At 37.5% G+C, this 11,712-nt stretch overlaps 1 protein-coding gene across 1 annotated transcript in view; it reads left to right on the plus strand.

Annotated features, from left to right (window-relative positions):
• Nucleotides 1-3,464: 3,464 nt before the first annotated feature.
• The window catches only part of LOC110449428 (probable E3 ubiquitin-protein ligase makorin-1), a 17,016-nt gene continuing 8,768 nt past the window's right edge, over nt 3,465-11,712 (plus strand). Inside the window, exons 1-6 of the mRNA XM_021496289.1 lie at nt 3,465-3,617; nt 7,438-7,563; nt 8,221-8,450; nt 9,369-9,604; nt 10,259-10,473; nt 11,280-11,390. Coding sequence (XP_021351964.1) covers nt 3,556-3,617; nt 7,438-7,563; nt 8,221-8,450; nt 9,369-9,604; nt 10,259-10,473; nt 11,280-11,390 — 980 coding nt within the window. The 5' untranslated portion in view covers nt 3,465-3,555. The remainder of the gene's footprint in view (nt 3,618-7,437; nt 7,564-8,220; nt 8,451-9,368; nt 9,605-10,258; nt 10,474-11,279; nt 11,391-11,712) is intronic.

Here is an 11,712-nt window from a genome sequence, read left to right on the forward strand (position 1 = left end):
TGATCTAGTTATTTACTGCAGGGTGTGTGTAATGATCATAGCAGATAAAATGAATGCTTATTGGAGTCATTTTGATAAGAGCGCAGCAGTTTCAGTCGCCTTTGACACACTTTCTCCCTCATTTGAAATGTGGAATGAGGGATATCTCCATCATTGGAGGTTTCAGAGGTTGACACCTATGCCCAAAGGATCTAATATCAGAAACTGGTTAGCTATAGCTAGGCAAAATACCTTATTATACAGACTTTGAAGCTAATAAGAAAAATCCTTGCCAAGGAATAATCTTGTTATAAGGAAAAATTAGCAATAAGTGTGATTTTGTATTTTACTGTACAATAAATCTGTTTGATAGCATGAATCGATTTATAACTTTATTGTATACCTCACACGTACTGCCTTATGGTGCCCACTTCCAGGCTGTTGTTTTATACATATAAAGTCAATACAAGGTGTCACACACTCCTGTCTATAAGCATGAAAAATAAAAAATCATTATCAACTGTATACCTAGTATGTATAGTACAGAGTATAGAAGTATAAGTGTGAATTTTAAATAGCACTATGGAAATACACAAAGTCTTAAGTATATCTCTCACTTAAATTAATTTAATTAGTAGGTTTTGCACTTGAGTGAAAGCTACAGAGCAGACATTAGAAGTCAAATTTACTAAGCGTTGTGTTAAATCCTTAGAATTTTCAAGACAAAATATTCCACACATACATATATATAACAGCATTAATTACTGATCTGGTGGGCTCCATAATCCAAGTGATGAGTCTGTAAAGAACAGTCTATATAATACTCTAAACAATATTTGGCAAGCTACATTTGTGCAGCAGAGACTGCTGAGGAATTTGTTGATATCTTTTTAGGAGAATTGATTATTTGTCATCATGATAATCAATGCACTAATTCTTGTTTCTCCTCGCCTCCTCTTTCTTTGAAGCAATGTGTATAGAGGCACCTTGGTTATAAATTAACTTTATTAATAATCAATAGACATGAAACAAGTATCCTGAACTTATATATATATATATTTGTCACTCTTGATGACTAGGATGGATCGAAGCACTCACAGGGGTCTTAATGTGGGAGGATATCAATTGCAAGGTACCCAGATAAAGCGCATGTGGTTGAGAATGTGTCCCATATTTTTTCAATCTAGGAAACAGACCCCAGCCATCTTAACTGAAGTTGAGTTCACATATATCCACTGCGCCACCAATTTAATAAAAAGTTACTGAGCTGTCGAGTGTCATATCAATGTGTCCAAGTTATGATAATTCCAGTGGTGTGGTACTTTAAAAAAAGCAAGAGGCCCAATGGGCCTGTATCGCTCACCTGGTATAAAACTCACACTTGTAACCTTAAAAGTGATCTAAAATAAAGCTACAGGCAAAATATCAGTATTTATGATTAAAATTCGTTCAAAAGACCCTGTTATTTTTTTTTTTAAACATTTCACCCCTGTGATTGAAAGTCGAACAAAGTCATTATGTTGAATACATTGTATAGGCTTTCATCTCAGGATGCAACTTGCAAAGTATAAACATCCTGGGACCCATGGTTATTCATAAGAGGTTGTTTAAAGATTTTAAACAAATTTGACCCCTGTGACCTTGAATATAAGTCAAAGTCATTCACTTTAACAAACATAGTAGTCCTTGATCCCAGCATATGCTACTAACTAAATATCAACATCCTGAGCCTTTTGGTTATTCAGAACAAGTTGTTGAAATATTTTAAACATATTTGCTCCTTGTGACCTTGAATATGATTCAAGGTCATACATTTAAACAAACTTGGTAGCCCTTGATCCTAGTATGCTACTGACTAAATATCATCACCCAGGGCATTTTGGTTATTGAGAAGAAGTTGTTTAAAGTTTTTAACATATTTGACCCCTGTGACCTTGAATATGGGCGAAGGTCATTTATTTGAACAAACATTGTAGCCCTTTATCTCAGCATGCTACTGGCCAAATATCATTACCCTGGGCATTTTGGTTATTGAGAAGAAGTTGTTAAAACTTTTTAACATATTTGACCCCTGTGACCTTGAATATGGTTGAAGGTCATTCATTTGAACAAACTTTGTAGCCCTTCATCTAAGCTAGCTACTGGTCAAATATCATCACCCTGGGCATTTTGGTTATTGAGAAGAAGTTTTTTAAAGATTTTAACATATTTGACCCCTGTGACCTTGAAAATGGGTGAAGGTCATTCATTTGAACAAACTTTCTAGCCCTTCATCTCAGCTAGCTACTGGCCAAATATCATCACCCTGGGCATTTTGGTTATTTGTGCCAGGTGAGCTAAAAATGATAAGGGGTCCCATTCACTATGGACACTGTTTTTACTCTATAACCGAAGTCCTCTGCTGTTCCAAAGTATAAAATTATAACATGATAACAAACAAAATGACAAGCTTACAATGTTGGACAAATTACATTTTTGTAAAAGTATGAAAATAGTGTTTAAATGGGAGTGAAAGCTCAAACGTGCAAAATACACAAAGAAAGGGATGTTTCTGACCATGGTGTGGAAGATGTTCACATTCTGGCCATTCTTTTCTTATTCTTTTGTTTCAACTTAGCTTTCAACCCTTAACAAAATTGAGAAAAATGTATATGACTTTATCCTTTATGAGAAAGGAGCCATACTTTGAGTTGTATTAACTTTTGTCCAAATCATAACTCCTACATTTCTTTAGCTGTGACCATATATCATCGGCAAAGTAACACATAATGCGACATTAACACCGTTAACTAGCAAAGATATGTCCCTTGTTTTATTAATTTTTTTCAAACCATAACCTCTAATGGTTTTTCTTGGAGCCACAAAGTTTTAGGATTACATCTTGGCATGGTGGAATTTCTCATACTTAAATTGGGTACCTGCAGCCCCTAATATGCAGAGTTATGGCCCTTTGTTCAATAAGTACACATCTAACAATTGTGTAACGGACTAACATTGCTAATTTTATTCAGGGCATGCAGCCAGGAGGCCAGTCTGTTTACATAAATCCAGAGTCAGAATCTTTAATGATTATACTTGTTTTAACCCTTCTATCTTAGTATATGCCCATCAAAAGCACAATGTACTATGTTATAATGTCATTTGTAGTTCATCTGTAAAATATTCATGTGGAAATTGGATGAAAAGAAATCTTTTCAAGCCTTTTAATATATATATAAATACAAAATTGTATGTACAACAAACTCTGGTGGGAGGGGAGGTAACTCCGCCAGGAACAGTGGTCGTTACCTTACAACGGTGGCTAGTGGTATCAGTCACAGTGTTATGCTAATGACATGTCGTCATCATTGACGAATACATGGAACATTTTACGATAAGGACGCCATATACAGATACCGTATATTCTTATCTTACTTACCAAAAGAAGCGTCTCTTGCTTCAGCTGTCGCAGTGTCGTCGGTAATCAAATGTACCGCGACTTCAATTTTAGCCGGAACCTGATCACCGGAAGTTGATTGATAACCCTCGTTTCGTATGCACGGTTAAAAACGGATTGCATCAACAATGTGATTTACAATGGCAGAGGGTGGTAAAAGCACTGCTATTTCGCCAGGTTGGAGTTCGTCGACGTTGTGCAGGTATTCCAACTTCAAGCGAATATTTAGCGCCAATATTTAGTTATCTACGCTACAGTAAACCGGAAAACCTCAAATTTTATTATCGGTATCGTCTTCAGAAGTCGAGAGAAACCACTACAAAACTACTACAAGTAGTATTCCCTTTTTCTCAATCTTTGCCACAGAATATAACAAAGATCGTTGTCCCATTATATAATAAAGAATGATACCCTTCATCCTGTTTGGATACTCTTGGTCCCCATATAAACAGGTTGGTCACAACGGCGCATATGGGTAATGATCCTGCATTTGGGTAACAGTTACCCATTTGCAGTAACAACTTTATTACTCAGATGATAAAGTAAAAAATAAATGAAGTTCTTTTAAACACCTGGAGCAAAAAAGGGTGTCATTCGTTCAACATAATCCAATAAAAAATACAATACCAATTGTGTACAAAAAAATGTTAAAAGGGTGTGAAAATGACAAATTGCATCACCTCCATTCCTTAAAGTGTTCTGTAGAGTAGCTATAAATAGCACACAGAAAAAATCGTGCTCACCTGTCAAATTTGCACTGGATGATCCCATTGACTACACACTGAAGTCGATGAGGAGCAAAGTCAGTGATATGGTTTGTCATTTGGATAACTTTTTGTGAACAAATGTACTTCATTGTGTTATATATTGGATTTAGTTGAAAGAATAGCGCCCTTTTTTACCCCAAGTGTTTAAAAGAACTTGATGTGTTTTTATTTCACTATATTCCCCATTTGAGTAATAAAATTGTTACTGCAAATGGGTACTTTCAGCAAAGGAGAGTCAAATCGTTTATATCACAGAGCAGGCACCGTAATATTTGTAGTAGTACTCACCCTGCCAGTAAAGGACGGAATAATGGAGCAGCTAGCTCAGACCAGGATTTGAACCAAGTGCTTCAGAAAAATAGATATGTGGCTGTCTGGTTAATGGTAATCAACGATTCGACACAGGAGAGGAAAATGTAATCTGGGGTCAAACCAGGGTTTGAACCCAGGATCTCCAAATCCTGGACAGGACATGTACACTTACCAACTGAGCATCTTGGTCAACTGTTTTTATACGGAAAATCTTTACCAGTTGTTAAAAATATTACTCATGTTGGTGTTATGTTGAATTATAAACTTTCTTCATCAGATAGAACAGCCACGGTGGCTAGTTAAAAATATTACTCATGTTGGTGTAATGTTGAATTATAAACTTTCTTCATCAGATAGAACAGCCACGGTGGCTAGCCCGAGTTTCCTCTGACCTAACACCAGACTTAGACATTTTGACATATATAGATGTCTGGTGTGGGGCCAGAGCGCACTGCTATATCAAAACGTGGAATTCTCCAAAACTGTTTGGTATCAGGTCAGGAAGTGACATGTAATCAACAGAAAGATGCGGTCTGGAAATCTTCTAAACAATAATAATATATTCTGTTTTCTGTCCGGGTCAGTATGGTTTGTTGGTTAGTCACCCTATGACCTACAAAAAGGGCATTCGCTCAGGTAGGAAATTTTGAACGATTGAAAATTGAGAACTTTAGCAGCTGTTGGCTATAATAAGAGGAGGTAAAACACTAACAAGCAAAAAAAAAAGAACAGACACAGCTATAAATTAGAATCGACTTAAAAAATCTAGAATACCATATTCTTACACAATATTTGGTAAATATTTTGAAACCCTTCTCCTTTGCACAAATGGAGGTATTTTAACCAACTTTGGTCTAAGAGCATCCTTGGAGGTATTTTATTTTAACCATAGTTAGTGTAGAGAATCCTTTGGCAAAGTGGACTTATAATTAATCTTGTGTAAAACTTTGGGTGTTGTAGAGCAGCAGAGCCCATTAAAGGAAAGTGGGATAAATCTTTGAAATCCTTAAGACCAGATCCAATCTAGAGCAACCTTTGTCCAAGGGGAATAAGGAGTACAATGTTGCATAAAGAGAGGCCAGCAATATTTTTGATTTAAAAATCCTAAGTGGTTTATTTAACTCTCACATAAGGAGTTGAGGGTATGTAGGAATCAGCCTGAACGAACATTTCCAAACAGTGTTACCGCTATAAAGACTTCATTTCTATATCTGACTGTCACGAAACTTCACACACATGTTGACGCACATCACCTCTTGTACAAGTTCTCTACAGTTGAACACTTGGTCACTGTGTTACTTAGTTGTGGAAACCGTAGCTTCTAGGCCTGATCGTTATATTATTTTTAGCTCATCGGGTCTGAAGGACCAATGTGAGCTATGCCATACCGTTTCGTCAGTCCCTCGTCTGTACGTCAACAATTTCTTTAAACGACTTCTTCTTTTTAACCACGGATTGGAATTTAGCTAAATTTGATTGGAAGCATTCCTAGGTGGTGGGGATTCAAAATTGTACAAATGGTGGGGCTGACCCCCCAGGGGGCTGAGGGGTGGGGCCAAAAGGGGGCAATTTGGCTATATTGCTTTAAGCAACTTCTTCTCTGGAACTTAGAGACGGATATCAGTCATATTTGACTGGAAGGACCCTAGGTAGTGGGGATTCAAAATTGTACAAAAAGTGAAGCTGACCCCCCAGGGGGCTGAGGGCGGGGGCAAATCGTCTATATTGTTATAAGTGACTTCTTCTGTAGAACTATGTTATGGATATCGATCATATTTGGTCAGAAGCATTCAATGGGGTCAGGGATCCAAAATTGTACAAATGCTGGGGCTGCACCCCCACCCCCCGGGCTAAGGGGTGGGTCCAAAAAAAGTTAATTACTTGGAAATGGTCGAGATCTCCACAGTATAACCATATATACAATTGCTGAGTATAAAGAGAAGGATGCACATTTGCTTCCAGGATGGCACTAGGGTCTGGCCCCACCCTTGAAGACATGGCCCCTGGGTCATAACTTTGAAACGGTTGAGATCCCCATCCCAGAACTATATAATACAAATGTTGGGCATAAAAGGATGAATGCAGTGATGATGTTAGAATAGACCCTGGGGTCTGACCGAACTCCTAGGGACCTAGTTTCTTAGTCTCAGCTTGGAAACAGTTGAGATCCCCCCCCTATAACCATATACACAATTGCTGAGTATAAAGAGATGAATGCACATATGCTTCCAGGATGGCCTTGGGGTCTACCCCACCCTTTGAGACTTAACCCATGGGTCATAACGTCACGAATGGTTAAGATCCCACCCCAAAAATATACATACAATTGTTGGACATAAAGAGATGAATGCAGTCATGGTATTAGAATTGACCCCAGGGTCTGCTCAACCCTTGCAGACTTAACCCCTTGGTCATAACTTTGAAACAGTTGAGATCACAACCCCAAAACTATAATTACAAGTGCTGGGCAAAAAGAGACAAATGCAGTCATGATATTAGAATCGATCCTGGGGTCTGGCCACAACCCTAGGGACCTAGTTTACTAGTGAGTCACAGCTTGGAAACAGGTGAGATCCCCACCCCATAACCATACATAAAATTGCTGGGTATGAAAAATCTAATACAGATATGCTACAAGGATTGGCCTTGGGGTCTGGCATATTCCCTTGGATCTCATTTGGAGAATATTTTGCCATTATTGCTTAGATATCCAGGAGAGTGATACAGGTCCTCTGGGCCTCTTGTTTTAAAAATAATTCTATTATCCTACCGATAATAAAAAGAAAAATGAAAAAATGAAACAAAACTTTCATGCCTAGAAGCTACGGTTCCCGCATCTATGTGTTACTATAACAGCTTGAAGTGCCAAGGTATTTGTGTTGTCTGCGAATCCTTGTTTGATTTTGAACTTTTGGTTCATTCAGTGATGATTTTTTATTGTAGATATTTCGTACATGGTGCATGTCGAGAAGGGGAGAAGTGTAGCTACTCACATGACAGACAGGACAAGCCATCAAACGTCTGCCGGTTTTACCTGAAAGGATCATGTACTTATGGAAACGGTTGCAGGTCTGTAAATGATGTTATAACCAGTTGTTAGTCTTAACTGTATTACAATGCAAGTGATTTTGTTTTAGAGAGGACATAAAATGATATTACCGGGGTACCAGGTAAAGATAATGACAATGAATGTTATGAATATTTTACCTCTTTCTTAGCAGGAGAGTGAAAATGTATACTTATCAGTTGTGTAATTCAATATTTTGTAGTATTTACTTGCAGGGAATTTTGTATTAGGCACGCCCCTTTTGTTTAACTTTGTACGTACATTTTACAGAAGATTGGTCCCTTACAGTAGATAAGGTTCAATTCAGTAATAGGCCGGCCCCATGACACATTTTAACAAATTTTGAGTTAGAATGACTGGACTTATCACAGATGATATTTGGCAATATGGTAATTGTTTACTGCTACTGTAGTACATTATAAGCATACCTATTAGTCCTATCAATTATCCATATGTCTGAGACAATATTCAACTTACATAACTGTTAAGTGATGTTGTAACATGCAGAAAGAAATTGATGTTTTTAGTGACTTTCATTGTTAAGTGCTTTCCAACCAAATGCACTAAAATTATGTTACATCTAAAATAACATCATCTACAGTAATGTGTTTATAGTTATAAATACTTTAAAGTTTTACAATATATTTTGTCTGTTACAGGTACGACCATGTGAAACCAAAGTCAAATTACCATGAAAACACATGGATGCCTCCATCAAACAAACCACCTCCCTTAAACTATGGGGAGACAAAGCCTTTTGGGAACATGGTATCTCTTAAGAAATCAAAAGAGGATGTTGAAATAGTGACGGTTGTGTCTCCGAGGCCTCCTGATGAGTGGGTCAAAGCCACAGAGTTTGTACCTGGCCAACCATACCAGTGTTCAACAGGTTAAGTGTTTACCTGGTCAGCCATATCAGTGTTCAACAGGTTAAGTTTTTACCTGGTCAGCCATATCAGTGTTCAACAGGTAAATATTTTTACCTGGTCAGCCATATCAGTGTTCAACAGGTTAAGTTTTTACCTGGTCAGCCATATCAGTGTTCAACAGGTAAAGGTTTTACCTGGTCAGCCATATCAGTGTTTAAGAGGTAAAGTTTTTACCTGGTCAGCCATATCAGTGTTCAACAGGTAAAGTTTTTACCTGGTCAGCCATATCAGTGTTCATCAGGTAGATATTTTACCTGGTCAGCCATATCGGTGTTCAAGAGGTAAAGTTTTTCCCTGGTCAGCCATATCAGTGTTCATCAGGTAAATATTTTACCTGGCCAACATACCAATGTTCAAGAGGTTGTTTTTACCTGGTCAACCATATCAGTGTTCATCAGGTAAATATTTTACCTGGCCAACATACCAGGGTTCAAGAGGTTGTTTTTACCTGGTCAGCCATATCAGTGTTCATCAGGTAAATATTTTTACCTGGCCAACATATCAGTGTTCAAGAGGTAAAGTTTTTACCTGGTCAGCCATATCGGTGTTCATCAGGTAAATATTTTTACCTGGCCAACATACCAGTGTTCAAGAGGTTAAGTTTTTACTTGGTCAATATATCGGTGTTCTTTTGGCAAAATTTCGACCTAGTCAACCGTTTCAGTATACATATTCATCAGGCAAAATTTGTCTTTGTTAATCATAGTTCTTCAGGTACAAGATACAAGAATATTTGTTTAATGTCGCATAACATAAACATAAAAACATTAGCTCGTGAAATTTGTACCCGGCCTATTGCATCCGTGTTCTTCAGATTAATAAACAGATTGACTGTATTAACCTAAGTGTGAGTGATTTGCTGTCTACCTTTGTTACAGTGCCCTTCTCCTACTCCAACGCTGTGGATACCAACAGAGACGGCCCCAAAGCTCTTATCATACAGGAAGGAATGGATCCCTACGCTGACCTGTCTAAACTGGTCTGTCCTTTCTTCGCCCAAGGTCACTGTCCGTACGAGGAAGACTGTGCCTATATCCACGGAGACATATGTGAAATGTGTGGCATGCCAGTTCTACATCCCTCCGACCTAGACCAGCGGGAAAAACACAATAGTGTAAGGATCTATAGCAAAGTTAAAAGGCATTTTTCCTTGATCCATTTAGGGTGAAAGTTTAGTCCATTTTCTTTCCACTATTTAATTCAATGCATCTGTTTGTAAAACACAAATGATTCTTTTTTAATTATCAGAAGAAAACCTTGAATTCTTATTTATTAACGGACAGCAGGATTGATATGGTGATGATAATATATGTGTTCTGGTGGTCATGTGATTGTGATTCTTTGTCATATCTTATGGCCAAATGTACAGTTTAACAGGGATCCAGTGTTTATTGGGCCATACTAACCGTAAAACATATCTGAAACTGGAAATATACTTTTTGAGACATGAACAAGTTATATATTCCCAAATACATAGTTTTTCTTTCAAAAAGTGTCAACACAACAAATCATTATAGTAATACATGTATCTCTTTTCTCTTGTTCCTTAACTCTCAAAAACAATTAAACAACCAATAAATAAGAAATAGGGTAAACTGTATCAAATCAAGAATGGGACTTAACAGAAAGAAGTCTTAAGTCTTCAAAGCAAATAGATTAAAGCATATTCAGGATAATGTGATTCATTATCAAAAGAATGTATGATACAATATTATACACAGAACTTATGAAACCAGTAGAAATGCTGATATTATCTATATTTTTACAGGAATGCATGAAACAGCTAGAACAGGACATGGAGTTATCTTTCGCCATTGCCCAAAGTAAAGACAAAGTCTGTGGTATCTGTATGGACACGATACTGGACAAGGAGCCAATGACGGAGCGACGTTTTGGTATCATGTCCAACTGTAACCATACATTCTGTCTCAGTTGTATACGGAAGTGGAGGGGAGCCCGCCAGTTTGAAAATAAAATTGTCAGGTATGGATCACAGCATAGCTAACAGCCAGGTATCTCATAATCATGGTGTGCAGTTATGTTATGAAAGTTTGTTATTTTGGGTTGCGATTGAATTTGTTAATAAAAATGAAAAATAGTCCTAGAAATATGTTTGCCATAAGCAGGTAAAATATGTTGGTGATTAGTGTGTTATTTTTTCCAAATATTCTGGTTGAATGTAACTTTTAAAGATTCCTCTTGTATCTGGTAGTTGTGCACTTTGTATTTTTATTTTTTGCTTTCAATTCTGGATTCTAGATGGCTGCCGCAGCCTTTGATTATCTGTTAGGTGACTTTGCTGATACTTCCTGGAAGTTGGAGTAAAATTTAAGTCATACAAACAACTTTGCAGTTTTTGGATTGAAAATGGCTGTCTTTTTTTATTGATTTATTCGCATATGGTTAGTTATATTGGGCATATTAGACTATCATCTTTTACACTGCTATATTTGTGATTGCTGAGTCAGCAAAAGTGTTGGGGATTTGAAAAAGTCTCTATTATAGTCATAACTTGTTGAATCTGGGTGTCTGCTGGAAATCGATTTAGTCGAGTTTTGTGAAATTTTGCAACCATTGTCATCACTTTTGATTTTATTGTGTGTGTGCTTAATTATTAATTTCTTTCATTTTGAGCGTTTTCATTTTGGAGGGTAAAGGGTATTACTTTGTGGCTCACAGTTCCGATTGAATGTTGACAGGTGTAATATAGTAATGTTGAAGTTTTCAGGTCTGGAGAGTTCAGTATAACAAGATTTGGTATTGATGTTGTTTAACTGTTGTCTTTTCAGGGCCTGCCCAGAATGTCGTGTGACATCAGACTTTGTCACTCCCAGTAAATACTGGGTGGAAAGTGATGAGGAAAAGAAGAAGCTAATACAGGGCTATAAGAAAGCTCTTAGGTAATTAGTGGTCTGCCACAGCGTGTTGTTGTCCCCACCACCAACCATTGATGTAGTTTTGTATCACCCATCCACAATCAACCCAACCCATCATTGATATATTTTCCTGCATTTCACTCGAACATGCCATAAATGTCTGTTTCTGCCCCCCTCCCCCCAATCCTTGCTCTTTTCCAAACCCCACTATTGATGTATGTTTCTGCCCCCCCCCCTCTCCCCAATCCTTGCTCTTCTTCAAACCCCACTATTGATGTATGTTTCTGCCCCTCCCCCCAATCCTTGCTCTTCTTCAAACCCCACTATTGATGTATGTTTCTGTCCC

Source organism: Mizuhopecten yessoensis, unplaced genomic scaffold (assembly GCF_002113885.1).
Source record: "Mizuhopecten yessoensis strain PY_sf001 unplaced genomic scaffold, ASM211388v2 scaffold4611, whole genome shotgun sequence".
Lineage (NCBI taxonomy): Eukaryota > Metazoa > Mollusca > Bivalvia > Pectinida > Pectinidae > Mizuhopecten > Mizuhopecten yessoensis.